Source organism: Apostichopus japonicus, chromosome 9 (assembly GCF_037975245.1).
Source record: "Apostichopus japonicus isolate 1M-3 chromosome 9, ASM3797524v1, whole genome shotgun sequence".
In the NCBI taxonomy this organism is placed as follows: domain Eukaryota; kingdom Metazoa; phylum Echinodermata; class Holothuroidea; order Aspidochirotida; family Stichopodidae; genus Apostichopus; species Apostichopus japonicus.
Window position 1 is genome coordinate 2,526,694 of NC_092569.1, and position 24,289 is coordinate 2,550,982.

The 24,289-nt window shown below is 36.3% G+C and overlaps 1 protein-coding gene across 5 annotated transcripts; it reads left to right on the forward strand.

Moving 5' to 3' along the window:
* The first annotated feature begins 1,798 nt into the window (after positions 1 to 1,798).
* LOC139974407 (RWD domain-containing protein 3-like) lies at positions 1,799 to 23,727 on the forward strand. Of its 5 annotated transcripts, none has more exons than XR_011795475.1 (7): positions 4,619 to 4,784; positions 5,963 to 6,056; positions 7,894 to 8,211; positions 9,313 to 9,476; positions 10,499 to 10,611; positions 19,268 to 19,412; positions 22,554 to 23,727. XR_011795475.1 is itself a non-coding variant. In XM_071981546.1 (7 exons), the coding sequence occupies exons 2-6, from the start codon at positions 5,978 to 5,980 to the stop codon at positions 14,921 to 14,923; spliced, it is 816 nt and encodes a 271-aa protein (XP_071837647.1). In that variant the 5' UTR covers positions 4,620 to 4,784; positions 5,963 to 5,977; the 3' UTR covers positions 14,924 to 14,963; positions 19,268 to 19,397. The 5 variants fall into 5 exon arrangements, 4 of the variants coding, with proteins under 4 accessions (XP_071837649.1, XP_071837647.1, XP_071837648.1 ...); XM_071981546.1 differs by lacking the exon at positions 22,554 to 23,727 and adding an exon at positions 14,782 to 14,963 and having other exon boundaries at positions 4,620 to 4,784; positions 19,268 to 19,397; XM_071981547.1 differs by lacking the exons at positions 19,268 to 19,412; positions 22,554 to 23,727 and adding exons at positions 14,782 to 14,963; positions 16,245 to 16,263 and having other exon boundaries at positions 4,620 to 4,784.
* Positions 23,728 to 24,289: the final 562 nt, after the last annotated feature.

A 24,289-nucleotide genomic window follows, 5' to 3' on the forward strand; every position in this document is an offset into this window, starting at 1 on the left:
CCATTTAAGAATGCGAAGTGCTGGTAAGAATTGTGAATTCATGAGTGACTGAATACCAATTGAAAACTTTTCAATTATTTCGGGGATTGTTTTTTGTTTCCTTCAAAATTCGTCATTAAGTGCCATCTCTCTACGGTATATAAACACAGAGCAATGACACTCTTAGCAAAAGCAACGCATTGGATCGAACACGTGACAAAATTTAGCGGGGAACCATACCAATCACGTTCACTTGCAGGTTGGATATTTGCAAAGCAGATGTTTACATATTTTCAATTGCCATATTCTCTATAATTTCATATAGAATTTACAACTGTTTAGTAACTGGTATTAAACATATATCTAGTTATGTTTGGGGCCGCGGATCTTGGAAGAAAAGACAGATAACTAACTGAACAAACGATTTATGCTTTAGCACAAATAACAGTAAAATTGTATGTTACTTAACCGGTCTGGTGTAATGAAATGGATTCATACGTTGATAGGGAAACAACACATCCGGTATTCTATTAACATGTTCTCTTAACTTAAGTTTACACATAGTCTGTTTTGGTCCATTCTAAGTGATCATAGCGAAGCCTTCATATGGAATCTATAGTTTTGGAAAAAAAAACCTAAGGCACCTTTGCTTGTATCACACACTGCAACTCAAGGTTTTGCCAAAGAACATTCCATAGAAAACAAATATCTATGTTTTAGTCTGTCAGGGTTTCTGTTGCCATTCCAGGAAAACCCTGAATTTCTATATATATATATATATATATATATATATATATATATATATATATATAATTATATAAATATATATGTATTGCCTATATATATATATATATATATATATGTATTGCCTATATATAAATATATTGCCTATATATATATGTATTGCCTATATATAAATATATTGCCTATATATATAGATATATATATATATATATTTATATATATTTATATATATATATATATATATATATATATATATATATATAATTATATAAATATATATTGCCTATATATATATATTGCCTATATATATATTGCCCATATATATTTATATATATTGCATATATATATATATATTGCATATATATATATATATATATATATATATTTCGAAAGAGTATAAATGGTCAATTGTATATATATTTACATATATGGAGGTGAAGGAGGACTGAAGAATTCGGTAAGGGTTTAACGAACAGCCCACCTTTACAAATATTCTATATTCGAAGTAATGAACTCAGTATTATATACAACATCTTACTGTAGCCTACACTATAAAGAGACTTAGTACAAGTATAGCCCCTATGAAAGCTGACTTACAACCAAATTCTAATATTTTACTGTGCATGTTCTATACTTAAAACAAAAGCCTATCCTATAGGGCTATATTCCCATTCCAACGGTTAGGTTGTGGAAGCTTCTATTGCCGATACGGGTTACTTACAGTTCAAGCTGTAAACTATTCGTGACCCGAAAGACCATTATTATACCAACAATGGATGAAACCGGGGTTGAAGGATAACGACAGCAAAGATATACACGGACGGGTGAATTCAGTCTTTAGTCTTTGATGAGTTAGGATTTTGTATAGATATTGTCCTTTGAATGACATATAAATACCGATAGCTTAAGGGGAGAATCGCAATAAAACCCCATGCATAAGGTTCGGTGTAGACCTCTTATTGTCCTTATGCAGAATGTAACAATTTCATAAAATTGTCTTTTCTTTCGTGATTCTCAGTTTTGTATGGTTTGTCCAGGCTGCTGGACTTTCCTTCCTCTTTCAAAGTAACCTCCGGAGAGGGCAGTCATTTCATAACATCGGGGACCGCGGATCAAGCTTTATAAGTGAACCCAGCCTACAATATTGCATTACTGGATAATCAGCCATCACATCCTATGAAATTTTTGCAACGTCTCCAAAATTCCTTATTTGTAATAAGCATTCCGTTTTGTTGATACAAATCATCGATACTGCATATCAAGAGATCATGACAACATACAATATTTCGGTTGAAAACTTTTGGATGCAAATTAGTTCGGAATTAGATTTCTCTGTTGAGGACGCCCTCCCTGTGACACCAATATTGTAACAGTCGTTGGAACTGACTACACAACCAGTGCCAGGCTTTTCCAGAGGTAAGAATTGTTGTGGTGTAATATGTTACCACTATATATAAATGTTTGAATCACATCTTAACTCACTTTGACGGTACTTCCTCTTACCGTTACGACATATGCCAAGCAAACAAGTTACAATGTAAATTCCATGTTTCACTTGGAGCTAGTAAGTTAGCAAAGCCTAAATAAACGATTTTAACTCAATCTGACCTTGAATCAGACCTTTGAAGTTTGGTACCGGGAGCCTGCGAGACACAAGAGTTCACCCTGGGGTACCTTCTCACTAAGTATGAAGAAAACCGGCCCGGCCGTTTACAAGGAGTTTTACCTAAAATTGCACTTAAAATATACATGTGACCTTTAACCACGTGAGCTTTGACCTCGGTTCACATTGCAACCACATATTTTTGATAGTAGTTGACATTTCAATGATACTTGTGAAGGTTCCATGTCAATTCTTTCTTTTACCTTTGGAGTTATAACAAACGTTATCGATGTACGTTGTTTTGTTTACAGGAATTGTCCTTCTTGTTGTGGTCATTTTGTACAAAATACTCTCATGTTTTCAATTAAATGTATTCGTATTTGATGATATTTTCATGGGAAAGAGAAAAGCAAATAGAGATAGCCCCAGTCCCTGGTAATTGTCGTCCATATGATTATTAGCTTGCAACGATTACCAGGAAGTCCATTACCTTGTTTGCCTCTTCGGCCTCACATAATCAAATTAAACATTAATTGGACGTTTGGATGCATTTTAAAGGCATTATGACTCGCCCCAAACCGCGTGCGGCCATTTGAAAAAGTTAACTTTCTGTTGCTTGCAAGTGACGTTTTGTTCGTGTCGCTACAAAATGCAGACAGTAATGAAATGTGATACCTTAATTGTTATCTTTGGCTGGACCTGAGATGTCCATCGCTGTATCGTTTGTACTGTGCTGTGGGTATTGACCGCAGCTGTATTTACTGACTGTACACTAGTGTCTAATTACCGACGGTAGCAAGCTGTGTGTGAATTTTCTGGGATTGATGGTGGTGTTTAACACTTCTGTTACACCTTATTCGAAACTAGGTCAAATTACCGGCATTAGACGTTTCTTTTTGCGCGAGTCTTCACACCCTTTAAGTCTTTTGAAATAAAGGGACTTCTACTTTTGCAAATGGAAACAGTTCAAATCATATACGAAAATCAGGGACATCTGGACACCTTATTTTACAGCATCCAACTAATTGTTTACTACGTATATTCTTCGACAATAAACTGACAAAGCAAATAAAAAGAGCACGCATCAGTCATTACTTTCTCTCCTTGATTGGTGCCAAATCTCTTATCCTCTATGTCTTGAAAGTAAGCAAATATAACGACACAAGTCTTCACTCATTCCTTCCATTATTCCGTGGGTCTAGGCGATAACCGGTATGATTTTGAAGACTGAGCTTTTAGGTAAAGAAAGTTAAGTTTAAATTTGGGAAGAAAGTAGTAGTCATATAACTCAACGAGTTAATACGTGATCATAATAGCTGTGTGGTGCTAATGCGACTCCCTTGGACGATATATGACTCGAGTCTTGTCATTGTGTATTTGCAGAATATTTATGCTATATAGTTATGGATATTTATAGAAGGCTGTCCATTCTAAAGTTTTGTTCATCATAAGGGGAATCAGCGATGATCGGGCTTACCGTTTTAGCGTAAAACATTGCAATTCTAAATGTACGTATCTTAAACTATATGGTTTAACGAAAGATCTGGGTTCTAGAATTTCTAAAATATTGTCCAGAGTCGGAAATCCTTCAAATCTAGTGAAACAACAGGATATAGATCACAGTCACAATTGACAAATACAACTTGAGAAATATCAAACCACGGTAATCTCCTTACTAGCCATTTTGAAATTTACAAAGTTGATTATACCTTAGGTTTGATCAGATTTATATTTTCTACTTCATGAGTATGGTAATAATCCCGTTAGTTATTTGAGAATATTATTTTAAGATATGAAGGATTTATGGTAGCCTAAGTATTAAGCACAGCCCTAATGCAACTTGTAAGTTAGTTAAAATAAATTGAAAGCAGACGTTAAACTGAATCAGTATAGCTTACAGTTGTGCTGTGACAACACATACACCTAAGTTGACATACTCTTATTAGAGACAAAATCAATCTGCCCTAGTGTTTTCCTAACTCAGAAAAAGGACCAAAAAGCAGCAGGAGAACATCCTTTTTGATATGAATCAGGATCTGGTTTTCGTGGCATGCATGTTGAAGTGCATGAAGAGGTGAAGAGGTGAACAAGAGGTGAATAAGAGGTGACATTCGGTGAAGACATTGGGTAAATTTAGGGAATTCCACTCTCCTTTTGGTCTCCCAGGAGCAGCGTACGATTTTTTGTTTACTAGTGAGCAAAAAAGTTTGTTTACAAGTGAAACTTCTATCTAAACTTAGAGACCATAGTATTTTTTTATGATTACGTGTTTAAGTCAATGGGGCATATAATAGACGTATGTTACCATAGTATTGTTTTCAAAAAAATGACTGTAACTTAGTTCGACAACGTCCCTACCCAAACACTTCTCATGTTCCAACTTGATCTTTGCTCCGATGTTAAGGTAGTTACATACTCTTCAATATGACAATATTCTGAGCAAGATCAAATATAACAGGTAAGGAGACATCTCAATCTGACGTGTTTCGTGATAGTCTACTTCTCGTTTCGTTCGCTCATGTCTCAACTTTGCATAGGTAGTAGTTACACGAGATTTCTTAACGTATTGCGTATTGTACGCATTCAGGCCTACTGTAAAGTAAATCTAGACCTAACATTAACAATAACATTGACAATAACAACGAGACTAGATCTTTAAGTAATATGCGTCCTGCAGATAGTAAACCAGTTATTGCCAATGATAAATATTCCAAATAATGATACAATAGAATTTGTGTTCTGAACTCAAAGTTGGGTATAGGTCTGCCTTCAAAATGTTGGGACTAGCCTATAGGCCCTAATAAAGAATAGTGGTTACAGTTACAAAGATGTCAGTAAACAGAGCATGGTATCTGCAATGGATTAAACAGGTCTTGCATAGGACATTATTTCAGTAATTGCATTCTTAACCACACATTTCATACTGTAGATCTTTCTACTGGCCATCAGGAGCATGACCTGTTCTATGTACTAGTACTACTACTAATCATCAAATTCAGATCATGTGACATCAATTTTTGTTTCAATTTTTATAATGCCACCGGTCATTGCTGGATTTGGTGTTAAGCTAAATGGTTCATATGTCACTGTAATTGGAAAGAAAAGTTTGTTGGTATAATTCATGTAATGTTTTTTTAAGATACGACTATTGATTTTGTCTGGTTTTTTAACCCATGAAAATGCATGTTTTTACATAGCCGTACAAAATGAGATTGATTTAAAACTTTAAAAGTTACTTGAAGCTGATCAATTACGATTATCCTGAACTAAAAATAAAGCAGCAATATAATTCTAATTGAAATACATGCATGACAATTCAAATCAATTTAATTGAAGGAAAAGGTAAATAATTTATCTTGTGTTGTTTTTCTTACACTGTCACTGGACCTCTCCATGTTTTGTAAATTATGAAATAAACATGCTCCCTCTGCTTCAACCCACAGGATGCATGTTGACTCTTCCTTCTGGCTGGCTTTTGTTATTCATGGCAGATTACATAATGGTTAATTATTCTTCAGCACTGTGATATGTATGTTAAATCCATTGTCCATTGAAATGGAATGTTCCAGTAATTGATACTGTAGCGCTTCATAATTGTATTTCTTTTATCATTTCATTTATTCTATTCCACTACAGATAAATGGCTGATAAATGGAACTCAGTGATGAGATAGAAGCATTGCAGAGTATTTACAGCAACAAAGATGAATTTGAAGTCTCTAAAGATAAAGGTTATATCTAAAAATCCTTTTTTTTGTATTCCTTTCATTTTTTACTTTTAATTTATATTGAAATTTTTTTAGGAGAGATGAGGATGTGGGGGTATATAGAAGTTAGGACTGACATCCATATTGTGCAAATAAAAAAGGGTGAACCTATACTTTCATTGGATTTTTTAGTACTGCCATGCACCCTAGTTATATACAGTACTGTTCTATGGTATGCAACAACAAATTTTGAATGTGGGAAGTTGACACACTTTTAGGATTAAGGTGAACTCAGAAGTAATGGACAGAATGACAAATTTGTTTGTATCTAAATGCTGGTACAGTACCGGGTTAAACATCTACTGTGCTGAGTAGCTTACCTTTGACATATATATGACTTGTTGAATTTTTTCATGTACCCTATTTGAATATAGTAGCTATGGTGAGCTGACTGGGACTTAAAGTATATCACTCTTTTAAACCAAGAAAATTGGTTAATATGACATATATTACACAATACCACAATTTATCAGTGCTTTCATAGAAGTTCTATGCAAACATTCTGAACTATTATAAACCCGGTGCTCCCTGTCCACTCTAAACCCATTGGTGTATATACATAAATCTGGAGGGAGTATATCAATTAGGAGATGTGCAAACAAAGATACCACCCATGGAGGGTCATGTGGCATGCTCCCTTATAGCACTCAGCTCTTATAGTACTCCTTGAATGTGTATTCTACAACAACTCATGTCCAAATCTGGCTCCACCACATTGCTTGTAAAGCTACACAAACAATGGAATATACAGTAGCTAAGTTGAACATTCTTTCAATGTTTGCCCCAATTTTCAATTCCGAACTTGCCGTTATTAGTATTTTTGCAAACAATCAAATTGCAGCTGGAACACACACACCTTATCAGGACTGTACATAGAGAAGAGAAGCAGGCTATGATATGATATGATAGGGGTGTCCACTGTAAGCAATCTATAAGACTCTGACAGTATATGTAGTCACCAGGGTCCATGCAGATCAAAATTTTGGTTAGGTGGAAGGTACATCAAAACAAGTTAACTTCCAAGCCTAAGCAATTGTTCTAAAGTTTACTGTAAATACCTGTTATGGTGGTGTTGTGTTATCTCTTTGAACTGACAAAGGGTTTGAATAATATGATAGTAGCACCTAGGAGCATTTCACAAGACCCTCCAGGGTTGGTAAATTTTCCTACTATGGAGTGAGAGTTCCAGATCATGTCGAATCTTAATCCTACTTGTAACTTTGGACTTTAAAACAATGACCTCTGGTACAACTGCTAATAGCAAACATGAAAAAGTCAGTGCAGGATAAATTGTCAAAACCATTCACAATCTTGAAAACCTGAATCAATACACCACATAACCTCCTAAGCTCAAGTGTGGTGAGATTCAGCAGCTGTAACCGCCTATAATAAGGAACATAAAATTTGTTATGGTACATATGTCATATGTTCTTAACATATATTTATATACATGCCAAGCAATATGCAAGATATACACCAAGGAAACAGTTGCAGATTTGGTGGAGGAAATGAGAATAGTATTTTGGACACCATTGGAGAATAAAGTTATGCATGCATAATAGTTGCTGTTTGCTAAAAGAACAATTTCTGAGATACTATAATTATTCAAGACTTCTAATACAGACTTAAAGTTTTACTGGCATATTAAATGGAGTATTCTTGAGTCGCTTCTACCATAATATTTTTTATTCAAACTGCATTGAAAACAAAATTGAGGAAAATATATAATCATATTAATACTTGAGTTTAAAACCAAGATGTATTTTATTTTATTGTATATATTACTTTATTTTATTCCCAGATGGAAACCCTATTCTTTGTTTCCAGTTAGCCTCTGAAAACGTATCGGACGAAAGTCAGTCGTCAAGGTCAAAGGTCAGTCTGTCCGTCATTCTTCCTAATGCATACCCATCCGTTGCTCCAAGGATCAGCATTTCTTCAAATGATTTGAAAAGAGAGGCTCAGAATTCTCTCACGTCCAGTGCGACTGAATTTTCAAAGACTCTTCCTGCCGAGCCGATGGTGATGGACATTGTGTGTTGGGTTCAAGAACACTTGCAGGAATACATCCAGGAGAATGACTTGAATGATCAACATACCACAAGGTTCAACCAAGCTGGTGAGAAATGTACAATGTACAAGTAACAAATTATACTTTGTCATAGAAGCAGTCAATAGTAGTATATTGGAGGGTTAATCTGTTGTCATAAGGTTTTTAAGCAAGCTGGTAAGGAAGTGTAGTAAGAAATGTACAGAAGCATTTTAGGGTAGGCAGTATGTTGGAGGGTTTGTCTGTTGTAATGCACTGGCCAAGCTTCAATTAAAAAATATTCTATTGAATTGAACAGCCATGGCCAAACAGCATGGTGAGTTTAATTGTTGCTTGATTTACTAAACCACGAAGTGGTATGTCGCCATCTTTCTATCTTCTTGCAATCAATCATTGCAAAGAAAGAAAAAGACAAGTATATACTTCAGTCATCAAATATTTGCATCCATCAGTTTTGTCAAGTCCAGTGCAGATTCACTAAAAGGTGGATATTCATTATTTTTTATGATAATTTTATTGGTTGTTTGAAAATTTAAATGGTCTGGTTTGCATATTTACAATTTACTTTTGCAATTTACTTTGTGGGTATGTGATTAATGTCATTAATAAAAAAAAGTCAAGAGGTCTATCTTGCTTTGACTGATTGCCACCTTTTTATCCATCACACTCATATCTTTATTAATTGCACCTTAAATTTTCTCAATTGGAACCATTGATTACAATCTCACCATCAGTGGCAATTGTAATATCATCGATTGCAATTTAGTGTTTGATTGATTTATTAATTGCACTCCATTGCACCTTACATTGATCGATTGCACTTTCAAATTGCACTTAAACCCTCATTGATCGCAATCTCAATTTCATCGGTTGAAATTGTTATTTCATCAATTGCAATTGGACTTCTATTGATTGATTGATTGCACTCCTACCTTGATCAATTGAAATTGAATTTATCATGAATTCACTACGACTGTTTGCAAATTTCCCTTTAGTGTGATTGATTGAAAGTTATTTTATTGCAATTTTACCTTTACTAATCACAATCGCACTTACTTCTATCGATTGCAGTCTTACTGTAATATTTGGGTGAGCCGGCAATAGATGGGAAAACATCTGGAAACATCTGCTTTTTATATAATCAGTAATTATTTTACTCTCTTTCCACAGACCAAAACTCATTTGCTGTTCTCCACATTGATCACATGAGAGCAAAACAGAGATATCTAAAGACACTCATAAATTGGGCGGATGCTGGACACATACTTGGAAGGGTAATTTTCTGCCATCGTCTAATTTTTGTGATTCTCGTTGGCAGTGGTAGCAGTATAAAGGTATGTTTTCATACGCTTAGAGATGTGCTGATGTTGAAATCTATTCCTGTTGACCTTGTTAGAAAATCTAAGTAGACTTTCGATAGCAAATCAAGCCACCGTTTTGAAGTCTCTGGTTATGTTGTCGAGATTGTACCACTAGATACATATTCTTGTGGAAACAACTTGGTCCGTAAGGACAACATATTCACACAAATTGTTGCCATTTCATGTTGGAAGACAATTGCTATTGAATCAACATTCCATACAAAGTTTTTACAGAACTCCATGTCAAAATATGTTTTCATTTCAAGTTTAGTTTCTTTTTAAATCCTGTTGACTTTCAAACTGAAGATTTATGTCAAAATGTTGAGGTTCAATTCCCAACATGTCATAATTTCCTACCAAGGATGTCAAGTTTTCTTGAAACAATACTTTTCCACGTTGAAACAAGTTTGTCAGAACAGCCAGCATATTCACAAAAGTGTGCTAACATTTTAATTAGGTGATATACAATGGGAACCAAACATCCGTCATAAGATTTTTGTCTTTGTCCCTGTCAAAATATTTCCTCATTCAAACGAACTTGGCTACTAATTGTCGTTGATATGATGAAATAATTAGTCTCGTCATTTTCTCATAATAAATCATTTTGTCTTCTTAACTGAAGATTATCAACATGTCGAGATGAAATGTTGAACATATCAACATCATGACGTGAGAGGTGACTTATGTACAATGTGATTGAACACTCTCTGTTGTAGGATAGTGAGCTGGTGGTGTGTAACATTGCTCTTATTAACCTAGAGATTACAAATTGCAGCATGTTAGAATGATACAAGTGAATATTTAAATTTTGCTCTACATATCTTGTAAAGTCCATGTTTCATATCAATGAGAAATAAAGTGTACAAAAGTTTGTATCCTATCACTAATGACATAATATGTTTCTCTTCTGTGTTTCAAAAAAAGTTGATTGGATTCTAACTTGACTTTTATCATACATTTAGTCATATTTTGCTTCTTCCAATCTGAACCAATAGGATTTTATCCTCAACCTCAAAACCCAGACGGTGGACGTGGATTCTTGTGGCCGAAACTGCAAAGAAAAGATGATGTCTGTGATATCAGAGGGAACTTTGCAAAATGAAATCAGGTAAGACTTAGCTGTGATTCCCAATATTTGTCATCGTCAATTTGATATGTTGAATGAACTGATGAATTTAAAATTAAAAATATTTAATTTTCGATATGTGTTACGGGGTATTAACAACTGTATTAGCAACTATTAAAAAACTGCTATCACTGCAAGTTATCTCTCAAAATAAGTAGTAATTTCTATTTTCTATTTTTATTTTTTTTAGAAAATCACCTATAAATAACCTTTTTTAGTGCGAATGTCATATACTATTGTTTGATGATTTTCTCTTCTGAAATCCCCTGACAAATATAGATTGTTACCTTGACCATTCAAATTTCTTTCCAAACAAAGCAAAACAGTCAACCATTTGAAATTTGTGATTGTTTATAAAAAAAATTAATGTGATCAATTCCCATATATTAAGAAGTATCTGATGATAACTTCTTGAAAAGTAAATTGAACTTATCTCATTTACTTTGCTCGTTATCTTTCATCTGGTAAAGAAAAAGATGAGGAGGAGGAGGAGGAGGAGGAGGAGGATGTCCAAATTTGATCAACTTCATTCTTAGTTTGAGTTATACTCTTGTTTGTTTAGGTTATTAAAGTTGTATATATCGAATACAAGGCACTGCTTAAAGCAAATATGAAATTGTTTGCAGAAAAAGTGACTGAACTAACCAGTCCATCATACAAACAATTTAGTTGAGCTCCGCAAAAAAAAAAAACAGCAACAAAACAACACAAAATACAATTGGGAAGGGAAAGACATCGTGAGCTCTTTATTTAAGTTATGTCTACTGGTCAAAACTGCAATAAAGAAATCTTACCGGGAAATTACAAACAAATTTGAAAGAGCTAAGAACGTTTCGGCTAGAATGGTAACCGATCCAGTGATCTCAGGTTTACTACATGTCCCTGCGCTCTATCTACTGAATTTTTCAGTCCCTTTGTTTGGGGCGAACCTTATATATTTATAAATCAATTACACAGAGGAGAGGGTGGTGTGTGCTATTCAGAAGTCAGTACAGTAGTGCCGAAGACCACTGGTTCAAATCTCGTTCTAGCCAGTATATGTTACTTGAGTTTTGCAAATAAGTGATATTTGCATTGTACTAAACATTCCTCCCAATGACAGCTTTTTAACCGTCACTGGCTCTACTTCTGTTATTAAGCAAAGTCAAAAGTGTATTTCGTTGACTATTATCAATGGTCAGGAATTAGTAAAACAGTGCAGTGCTATAACGTTGTAAGTACAATCGAAATCAAGAACAGAACAATCATCAACATAACGCCTTGCCCGCACAGCGGGCGTGTATTTCTCTTGCACCGGTTAGCTGCATGAGTAATGTTAGAATATGTTACATATGCACTCCTGCTACCAAGTTTACATACCGCCTGTTTGCTTTATTCGCCAGGTAGCATAGGTGTTGTACAGATAGGTGTTGTACAGATAACCACCCCCTTTGATTTACATACTAAATTTGTCACCTTCCAATGCCGCTAAAGCATAGATAGAACTTTTCGACTGACATACTGTATCCTGCCCACCGTATGATGGCTTCGGCTGGCATTACACCAGCTATGACCATTAAGACATGGCCCTCTACAAGAGGTGAAAGTTTGGTATACTTCTTCCCAATGCATGTTGGGAAATCTTCAGGTCTCACTTGCACCGTATTGGTTCCTTGCTGAAGCAAAGGAACCTTTGTAGTCAGGTCGGTGTGTGTGTGTATGTGTGTAATACAGTAAGTTTGTGTGCCTGATAACTCAACAAGGATTAATCAATGCCATACTTGGTGGGTGGGTGGTCTATAATGATAAGATAAACCCTATTGATTTTGGTGCTCATATCATGAATATTAATGAGGTCACAGGGTCACCCGTCAAAATCTTCAAATTGCAATAACTTGACAACCACAAGATGGAGTTTCTTCAAACTTGATATGGTGATATTGGTAGACCACCTTTACATACTGATGTTGATATCATGCATATTTATGAGGAGGCGGGCATGAGGGTTATTTTTGAAACAGAAGTTTGTATGCACAATACCTAGATAAGGGAAAGATTGATCAATAACACACTTGGTGGGTGGGTGGTCTATAATGGTTAGATAAGCCCAATTGATTTTGGTGTTCATTCATGAATATTAATGAGGTCACAGGGTCACATGTCAAAATCTTCAAATTGCAATAACTTGGCAACTACAAGTTGAAGTTTATTCAAACTTGGTATGGTGATATTGGTAGACAACCTTTACATGCTGATGTTAATATCATGCATATTTATGAGGAGGCGGGCATGAGGGTTATTTTTGTAACAGAAGTTTGTATGCACAATACCTAGATAAGGGAAAGATTGATCAATAACATACTTGGTGGGTGGGTGGTCTATAATGGTTAGATAAGCCCAATTGATTTTGGTGTTCATTCATGAATATTAATGAGGTCACAGGGTCACATGTCAAAATCTTCAAATTGCAATAACTTGGCAACTACAAGTTGAAGTTTATTCAAACTTGGTATGGTGATATTGGTAGACAACCTTTACATGCCTATGTTAATATCATGCATATTTATGAGGAGGCGGGGCTGAGCGTTATTTTTGTAACAGAAGGTTGTATGCACAACAACTAAACAAGGGAATGATTGATCAATAACATACTTGGTAGGTGGGTGGTCTATAATGATTAGATAAACCCTATTCATTTTGGTGCTCATATCATGAATATTAATGAGGTCACAGGGTCACACGTCAAACTCTTCAAATTGCAATAACTTGACAACCACAAGTTGGAGTTTCTTCAAACTTGATATGGTGATATTGGTAGACCACCTTTACATACTGATGTTGATATCATGCATATTTATGAGGAGGCGGGCTGAGCGTTATTTTTGTAACAGAAATTTGTATGCACAATACCTAGACAAGGGAATGATTGATCAATAACATACTTGGAGGGTGGGTGGTCTATAATGATTAGATAAACCCTATTGATTTTGGTGCTCATATCATGAATATTAATGAGGTCACAGGGTCACACGTCAAACTCTTCAAATTGCAATAACTTGACAACCACAAGATGGAGTTTCTTCAAACTTGATATGGTGATATTGGTAGACCACCTTTACATACTGATGTTGATATCATGCATATTTATGAGGAGGCGGGCTGAGCGTTATTTTTGTAACAGAAATTTGTATGCACAATACCTAGACAAGGGAATGATTGATCAATAACATACTTGGAGGGTGGGTGGTCTATAATGATTAGATAAACCCTATTGATTTTGGTGCTCATATCATGAATATTAATGAGGTCACAGGGTCAAACGTCAAAATCTTCAAATTGCAATAACTAGAGAATCATAAGTCAGTTTCATCAAACGTGAGTGTGTTATTGGTAGGTAGCCATGGCGATGTGTGTTGCAATTGATAACATGTGTTAGTATCAGGATGTGTTGCTTTGCATTAGGGTTGCTTTATTTAGGTTACAATTATTGATCATTACCATTTTAAGTGAGTAGGTGAACCTAATTGTTTTTGGTGCTCATGTCATGCCTATTGATGAGTTTACCCGGTGAGGGGTTATATATCAAATTGCAGTTATATACTTATGTGGGAACCATACCTTTGATCTTGAAACTTGGATTATTGATATTTGTAGATAGCAGACACATGCTGATGTGTGCTACAAATGGTTCATGCCTATTTATGAAGGGCCATGGCTAGCATTATTTAAGTAAGAACAGTTTGTACACTTAACTTAAGGGAATGCTTCATCATTACATCCTTGGAGTGTTCCCTGTTAATCAAATCAATGAGCAGCAGCAAGGAACCATGAAAATGTTTTCATTCTGGATTTTAAGTGCTTAAAGTTATTTTCAATCCTCTGATTTTTACACCTTCAGTAGATTATTCTGCCATCTTCAACAACCAAACATAAGATAGATTATGATAATTTTCCAAAATGCCATAAAGTACCACTATTAGTAGATCGATTTTAGTGCCCCTTTTCCTCGACAATGATTATAACCGTTAAGGGCAGGTGGTTCACTTCTCTAGTTGTGATATGGGTACCCATAGGTTGTATTGAATAGAGACAAATATCGATCATATGAAGACATCACCTCAAAACATTGTTAAACCTTACCCTGACAGACGATTTTAAAATTTGTCTCGACAGGGAAAGCGGATTTGAGACAGTGGATTGCAACGCTATGTATGAAGTTGAAGAAATATTTAAAGATTTTTCGTTGGAGAACATTTTCAGAATTTCCATCCGAGGTTACTTTCCTACGAACATGAAGGATAGCTTGAAGAGGTGACATCATGTTCAGTCATGTCTTGAGATGATCGTGAAATAAGGTACTTGTTTGAAATTAAAAATGTCATGCAACAGTCTGGATGACATAACATACAGGGTCTCTAACAGCTGTGACGACACCCTCGTCATATATCACACGGATGATGGAAACTGGAAGTGGCCAAGAATGAAAACATTGTGAAATTGTTCTCTTTATTTTTTTGGGGGGGGAGAAGAGGGGGGCAATGACTGAACCTTCAACTCTGTTGCCATTTTATGAGTGGAGGATGGGACGGGTTAGGGATGGGGATGAAGAAGTTTGATGACAAGTTTTGCATCTTGAATGCTAACAGCCTACAAACTGAAGTAAAACAAAAGCCACTCATTTAAATATTTTACAAGTTTACTGTATTTTAATTTTTTGGGAGGATTGGGCAGGGTCCCATGACCAGCCACACACTCTCAATTTTCCAATTTTTATCACCCCATGCTTGTAAACATCTAGCACCAATTTACATGCTGACAAATTGCAAATTACAAAAAAAAACATCTTTGCCTGCTGATGTGTTTGTGTGTCTAAGAATGTTAATTGTATTACCCTCCATCATACACCTCATAACGCCCAACCCCAGCCCACCCTACCCACTCAGCCTTCTAAACAAGAAAATACTCTGACTGCCCTAACTCAACTGACTGGGTACACATTCATATTGTTGAAAGTAATTCTGCTGGTAATCCAGTAGACATGCTTCTTATAGTGTCCAAGTAAAAGTTACTCAACATATTTGATAGCTATTTCATTTTATTTGTGGGTAGTTTTTTTTTGTACTTTACTCACATAAGCACTCAGGATTAATATTCTGATTAATATATTGTTAATATATTGTTAGCTCATATATTGTTAGGATTAATATATTGTTAGCTCAGTGGTTAACACCGGTGCCTTTCAATCATAAGGTCCCCGGTTCGAGTCACTCCCAGATTAATGTATGTCGTCCAGTTACAGAGTTGTTGACAATTAACAATTCATAATCATGGACGTTAAATATGAATGTGAGAGACTGACTTCGGTCAGCTTGCGGCTTTGATAAGCCAATTAGGCTTCTTTGCGAGTTCCTGCTTGCAGGAGAATCTAATATACATATACATACATACATACATACATATACATATTCCAGACTAAACAAGTGTTGTTTCTTTAATATTTGAATATTTTACTAAAGCAATATATCACTGGAGTAAATGCCAAGTTGTAGGATGAATAAAAGGAGAAAATGTTACCAGCATGCAGGCAAGAAACGTGTGTGTTTCGGCATCTTCATTTTTTTCTTATTTTCTGTTAGAAATGCATGCCTACCACCACCATCGTCGTCGTCATCATCATCATCACCATCATCTTCTTCATCATTGTCATCGTCATCGTCATCTTCACCATCACCATCACCATCACCATCACCATCACCATCACCATCACCATCACCATCACCATCATCATCATCATCATCATCATCATCATCATCATCATCATCATCATCATCATCATCATCATCATCATCATCATCATCATCATCATCATCATCATCATCATCATCTTCACCATCATCATCATCATCATCATCATCATCATCATCATCATCATCATCATCATCATCATCATCATCATCTTCACCATCATCACCATCATCATCATCTTCTTCACCATCATCGTCATCGTCATCGTCATCGTCGTCGTCGTCATCATCATCATCATCATCATCATCATCATCTACATCATCATCATGTTCATCTTCATCATCATCATCGTCGTCGTCATCGTCATCATCATCGTCATCATCGTCGTCATCATCATTTGTAGTGAAAGTGGTCTCCCATGGATGTGTTCCTAGTAGTTGGCTTTATAGTGCATTTTACGAGGTAGGTTCACTATAAGGCTGTAACATACGGTGATGACCCGGCATATATGAACGGTAAATATACAGCCCTGCTTCCAGGAAGGAGCTCTCCTAATGGTTACCAGAGGGATCGCTTCTCTTGTCTATATTAATCCTAGAAATCCGAAAAAGTGTATTGACTCATTCATTGAAATATGCATCCATTCATGTGAGCGATCAGATACGATATGACCTCGCGCAAGGTGTGTATGGGTAAATCAATTTCCGAAGAAAAAAAGTATTGGGTTGCGTCATTGCCGCAGGTTTATGACTTCCTGGTATGGCATACTTTCTATGACAAAGCTATGACTATATCATATGACTATTAATAACTTTTTTATAAAAGTGATGGCCCGCAAAAAAACAAAAAAAAATCTGTCGATTAAGCAATCAATCAAATCCATTCCTGGTATAGCTTGCTTTTCATCGCAAGGGTATGACAATGAAATTATTATCTGAGGGCGGAACTACAATGCTTACACAATTTTGCTGTACACAATTTAGTCAGCATGGGGGAGCCAGGTTCTATGGTTTTCAACGGAGATTCATCTGGATTTTAAGGAGGGAAATAGTGACAATGTCACTACGATTGTTGAGCCCGTTGGCGATGAAATGAAATATTTCCTGAAGAGTCGCTATTGACGGCGAAAAATAAATTAAATCTGTAGATTACAACACGTCCTGATGTCATTGCAAAGACGTCATTGCAATCATTTGAAAATACAATTACCTCAAAGTCATTGTCTGATGGTGGAACTGAAAGAACAAAAGCTTATAGCTGGAAGTGACAATGGAGAGAAAATAGAGAAAAAAACAGGGGGAATCAAATAACTACTACCTTTATTGCTTGTCCTCTTGCGTAGAGATAAAACCACAAAAAAATCTCCTTTTGTTAATATAAGCTGGGAAATATTAAATGACAAAAATTGTTTCCCTTAAGGTTTGGAGCATAATAGTTTGGATGACCTTGAAAGTGGAACAGTTGCATTGCCACTTGTCATGAATTCATTTGTCAGTCGGAATTAAAACGCAAATGACAACTCTTTCTTTTATGAAATTAATTGCTTAAGCCGACATAAATAAGCTCTGCATTGCAAAAGTTATGTACAGTTAGCAAAGAACTAATTATATATTAAAAGTGTCCCATTCAATCCTCACCCCTGGTCCTCAACTCTTACAATCACATGGACAGGCTTACAACGTCATCGCTGCAAAACATTTCCTTAATGATTCCATTAATCAAAGACGAAATAACTAGCCTTATTCTACTACCATCAACCACCCGGTCCCTCTTATTTAGTCTCCATAGTGACAGAAGGACTACCCCAAATGATGCAAGCAGCAGGCATACGTATGCATGTAATAGAGTTGTGTTAGATATGTGAACATATACTGCACGTGTAGACTAAGACCTATATACATGGCACGAAGTATGAGCACCAGGAAGCTCAGAATTTATAGGCCTACCTTGTTCTACAGAAGTCATATGGAAGCTGCACAACTGTACACAGACCTATGCATGGTTCAGAAACGGTTCGCCAAAGGGTCCGAAGCACCAATGTCCTCACGGTCGGAAATGTTGCTATAGTTGCGTCCAAAGCACTAAATCCGGCGCTTGTTTTAAGGTCGCAGCGCCGCCGGTTAAGAAAGCGCTGGGTAGCACTTCATGCCCCAGCTGGGGCATGACGGTAAAGGGTAACCTAGGCTACCCCGGACATCGGGTAAGATTTGTTTTCGTGCATCCCAAACTGTTTATACCCAAGTGATAAACATCATATATACGAGACCTAATACAGCTTCATACTCTAAAATCACCTTTATTCTGTAGGTGTACTCTATTAACATATTTTCCTTGTCTATTTTTTTATTTTTTTAATATTTTTGCCTTTAATGGGGGTTGTTTTTTACCTTCATATGATCATTGTTGAGTGACCACATCCTAAAACTAAGACTACCTGTCTTTTCGAACAAGGATCCACCATTCATTCCAATGTCGTGATCATATCCTTAGGCCTAATTCCTTCATAATGGTCTTTACACTAAATTGTTATGACAATAGCTGAAAATAGTTTTGACGCTACGCAATAACACATATTCCATAGACAGCTTAACTTCTGTTTCGTCACGTGCCGGTATAGATTGTAATGAACAGCATTCGAATCAAGAACATGGAGCGGTCGTGTAATAAACCGGGGATCTTTCGAGAAGTCCCGTCTCCTCAGCAGATCATTTCGGTAAAAATAACTTCAGTTGTAAGGGCAAAGGTTGGGGTACTATAGGGTCGAATTAATCATATGAGAGGCAATTTGATTATTTCACTTTAATTTAAAATAAAGACAAACCTGTGACAAGTCGTGACGATTTTATTTCTCGTGACGAGGAGATTACGAATGAACTCTTGTTTCAAAAGACTTTTTTATCGGATTTTCTTAAAGGTTCTCCTTCCACTATAAAAGAGGTTTGCATTACTTCGAAGCAGTTATTAAAGTACACCAAGTCTACCAACTAACAAATATCTGAGCTAGATCTGAAGAGATAGAAAAACCAGGACGAATTACCTCTAGAATCATTTACAAAATGGTAAGTTTAGTATCATTTTTCTTTCTGATTCTTTTTCCCTGTATTTTTTTACTCGCCTTTCCCCTTTCTGTTTATTTTAATTCCTCAATCTTTTCTGTTTCATTTATCATTTTTAACTTTAAAAAATGGAGAGAAAGAACTAATAATTATTACTAACTTATTAATGTCAATTAGAACTAATTAATAATACTCATCATGTCTATACTGAAAACTCATCTCTTCTGAAAAAAAAACTATCTATGTTTTGTCTCCAAATTTTAACTTACTGAATAATTAAATTAATGCTCCTTAAGCACGTTTCGTGAGGATCTAACTCCCTAAAATCCCTCCCCCATCACCTTCATTTCCCGATCATCCCCAGATCCAGGGAGTTGTTCCATAACATCTCCCTGCCTGATCATACCCTCTCCCTCCCTTCGCTTGCCTTACCAATTAATTTCCTAAGCATACCAGAGTGTTCAGTTCTATACACTTAATTCTCACTGTGAAAGAAAAAGTTTGACAGTTCAAACTGACCATTATTCAACATTCTAGCATATTAGTGGGGAGGGAGGGGGTCTGTCATACTACAGAGGCCCTCTTACGTAGTCTTCGCTTATTAGGTACATTATCTACTTCTTTTCAATTGTTTGGAATGAGATTTGGGTATCTTTATAAACCATGGGATATAAATTGGAATTATACTCTTATCATAGTAACTTTCTGTGTTAAATTAAAGATTTCATATTTTAGCTATCAAAGCATGGGAATTTGCAAGGAATGTTATTTTGTAATAACAGCCTTTCAACAATTCATTTAGGCATAGGCATGGGCATACTGATATATATATATATATATATATGTGTAGGCTATATATATGCTATATATAGATATATATAGGCTATATATAGGCTATTTATATATAAATATATATATATATAGGCTATTTATATATATATATAAATATATATAGGCTATATATATATAGGCTATATATATTTCTATCTTTCTTTAAATTGATCGTGTGTGCCTGAATCCTTTGTGTTGTTTTTTTTTCTAACTAGAATTGTCCCTGGTTAAGTCTCAATATTTGTTTGTTTTGGGGTTTTTTCATTGTTTAATAAAATACCATTGGGGGGGGGGGGAATTAAACAGCTACAGTTTTATATAAGAACCATTTGTATTGCTGGTTTGTTCCCCTTTATCTTATTATTTATTTCTTAGGATATGTGAAGGGTCAGCAATGTGCACGTTTCCGTTTTGTTTAACCGCAATTTACATCACAAACAACACACAAGCACACACATACTCGCTTTGAGAGCAAATATTTTGTTGTTTGGTAGTTCCTGCACCCCCACTCACACCTCATTGAACAACCTATCAGTCACTAGCATTGTTCATTGATTTAACAATATAGCTTAAAATGTACCCTCGTACAATGTTTCCAAGCTTTTTTTCATGCAAACATGACCGTTTACTATCAAAGGGAAAAAAAATGAAATCAAAGAGGTATGAATGGATTTTCCGAATATATATAGTCAGAACAAATTTTCAGGAACAGTTGGATTTCTTATGGAGCAATATTTTTGAATGGAAAATTCTTGTGATTTTTTGCAATTTTCTTCGAACTGAGTGTATATGAGAGACAATCCCAAAGTTGAAGTTGCGATAACTAGGCAAGGGCGTAGGAACCGGGGGGCTGGGGGCGCCAGCCCCCCAGTGAAAAATATGGAGGGGCGGAAGTATCATTCCGCCCCCCCCCCTTCGCAAGTCAGAAAACCCCTTTTTCATTTCCAAATGAGAATAAAATATATTAAAAAAATTATATACAAAATGGAGTGGGTGGGTTGAAGTGTGCTATACTGCACCAAATTGCATATGAGGCCACCTGGAAATGCACAAAAAAATTGCAGAGGGGGACACCCCTCCCCTTAGACCCCTCCCACAGGTCGGCCATCAGTCTTCAGCCCCCCCCCCCACTCAAAAGTACCTTCCTACGCCAATGTAACTAGGTAATATTTGGAGAAAAAAAATGATGTCACCGTTGACATCCTGTTCAAGCTCATGTGGAACTATGCGGTTACGCCATTGCATTGAAACAAATCCGACTGAATTTAAATCTCAAAATATATGATTATCTTGAACATTGCGGGTTAGTCCACCCAGTTGCTATACTGCAGCATGATATCAGCAATAAATGAATAATTTTCCCAGTATCGAGACCCGAAGCACAATAATAGCAATTATTTCGTTAATGGAGACAAAGATCTATTTGCATACTGTTATTGCTGAATATAAAGAAAAGCCGGTTTCAAGTTAAGTGGTTTTGATGAGAATAATAGTCACAGTAACAGCGGATTAACGTCATGCCTATTCACAATCCAGATCACTATGGTGATTTAGAGAGAAAAAAATGTCAGAAAAGGGGGGAAGCTTTTGGGGATTTTTTTCTTTTTTGGTTTAGGCCTATGGTATCCGTTTTTATAAAGGTCAATGCAAAATGAATACACCTTACATCATCAAGTGTTCAATCGTTTCGTTTTGTCCTTTCTTGGAACGCCGTGTGTACCATAAATGCACCTTATGAAGCAAGTATTCACAATAATAGCGTGCATGACTAACCATGCCAACTAGCCTAACATGATAGCTGTCACTCAATCAATGCTAAGTTGGAACTTCAAAACAAGTATTCACAGTAATAGCGTGTAAGACACATCGATTACTTAACTGATGTGCAGGCCAGCTAGCCTAACATGATAGCTGTCACGCAATCAATGCTAAGTTTAAACTCCCAAAAAAAGTAGGCCTGTTCACAATAATAGCGTGCTGGGCACACCAGTTACTTTACTGATGTGTAGGCCAGCTGTCCTGAACAGGGTTCAACTTTTGAGTAAAAAATAGTAAACATTTTAGATAAAATGTCGTAATTTTCTCTGTTCCATCCGGGTCTCTGTAGCATATACACTGAATAAAATTATTCTCGGGAAGGTCCCCAAATTGGCCACTGGTTCCCCCCCCCCCCATTTTTGTGATACTTCCGTACCCCCACTGATATATTTCCTATTCTTCTTTCATATTTTTGTAAACGCCGTTTGTTATCCTGCTTAGGTATATGTGTTTATCCCTCTTCTTTTCTATCTCTCTCTCTTTTCACATATATAGAGGTTTCTATGTCTGTTTGCACTGGTTTCTCTGGCCGTAGCAGCTACCGTGCCATTTAACATTTCCGAGGAGGCCATAATGTCGTCCATCCATCGGCTAGCAGGAATGGATCTTCAAGATCTAGATTTACCACTAGAAGAGCAATTATCCCAGTTGCAAGATTGGTTGGAAGCAGAGAAAGATAAATTCGATTGTTTTGACAAAGTCTCCACTTCGAATTCATCCCACCACAGCAGAGACTACCAACAAGGCATATGCAGCTGGCGAAACGTGGCGCACCGTGATGGTAACAGACTACCACACGTCATTCATCGCGCTGTTTGTCTCTGCGAGGACTGTTCAAGATCAGGATCCTCCGGCATCCAATGGGGATGTCAGGAGGTACTGAGACCAATGAGGGTGGCTCGTCGCACTTCAGAAGACGGCCCCTTTTTTATCGATGTTGAGTTAGTCCCCACTGCATGTGTATGCAGAGGGACAGAAGAGTAGCTAACATCTAGTCAGCGTGAAGGGTGTGTTTGGGAAAGGGGACGCGGTGGGTGGGTTGGATGGGTTATGAAAGTGAACCAGCGTCAAATAAATTGACACAGAGCAGCGTAGGAGTATAGATAGACAGACAGACAGACAGACGGACGGACGGGCGGGCGGGCGGGTGGGTGGGCGGACGGACGGACGGACGGACGGACGGACAGACAGGCAGGCAGGTAGGCAGTCAGACAGGCATACAGACAGACAGACATATAGATATGTGTGTGTGTAATGAAACAGGCACCGGCACAGGACACACGGCATCTGTTCACACGATCTAAAGTAAATTATTTACAAAGTAATTTGTCAAATCTTCAAGGCAATTTATCAAGATGAAAAATTGGTAAAAGGTAAAAGATTTCTTTTTACAATATTGCACGACTTTTGGGATGGATACACCGTCACGTGATATTTTCTGTACGTAACAATGTACTAAAGTTATAAGATAAGGTAAGGAATAAAACTTTACCAAGTTTATGAAGAGTAATGATAGAGAAAGGTTTCTGATTATGTTACAAACTAATCTTAACACATTCTCTTTAATTTATATATTAGATTATTTGTGGTTTTGATTTTGATCCTCGAAATTTTATCATTTGTATTGTTGAAATAAAAAATAAATAAAAAATATAGTGGCGTGTATAAAGATGGCCGGGTTTGTTGTCACTCCCTTTCCCAGCACCATAGGGTGGGGTTCAGTCGGGGAATTATTTCAAAATTCATAAGTATTAATTATATATAATTATTGCCAACGACGAAGAATTTGGGCCAAAAAATGAAAGTTCTAAAATTCCTATCAGGGTACGTTAAACGGACTCCTCGCACCCAAGTACACACTTCTAATGAGAACAAAAGTGGCATTCGACGAAGTTTTAGTCATTTAAATCCGATTAGAAATGACGTCAAGATATGGTTATTAAATTTCATTTTTCCACCAAAATCTCAGTGTTTTTACTACTCTTATCACCTGGAGAGGAATCAAAAGGGCGCCACACACCGCAGATACAATTTTGGGAAGAATTATAAAAGTCGTGATTTTGGCCAAAATCGAGCAAAATCATAAGGGTATATATAGCCTTACAAAATTGCCTAATTTCGGCCAAAAATCAATGTTCTCAAATTTCTCTCAGAATACTTATACGGATTCCCAGAACCCAAATAAACGCTTCTCTCGTGACAAGAGTGGAATTCGACGAAGTTTTAGTCAT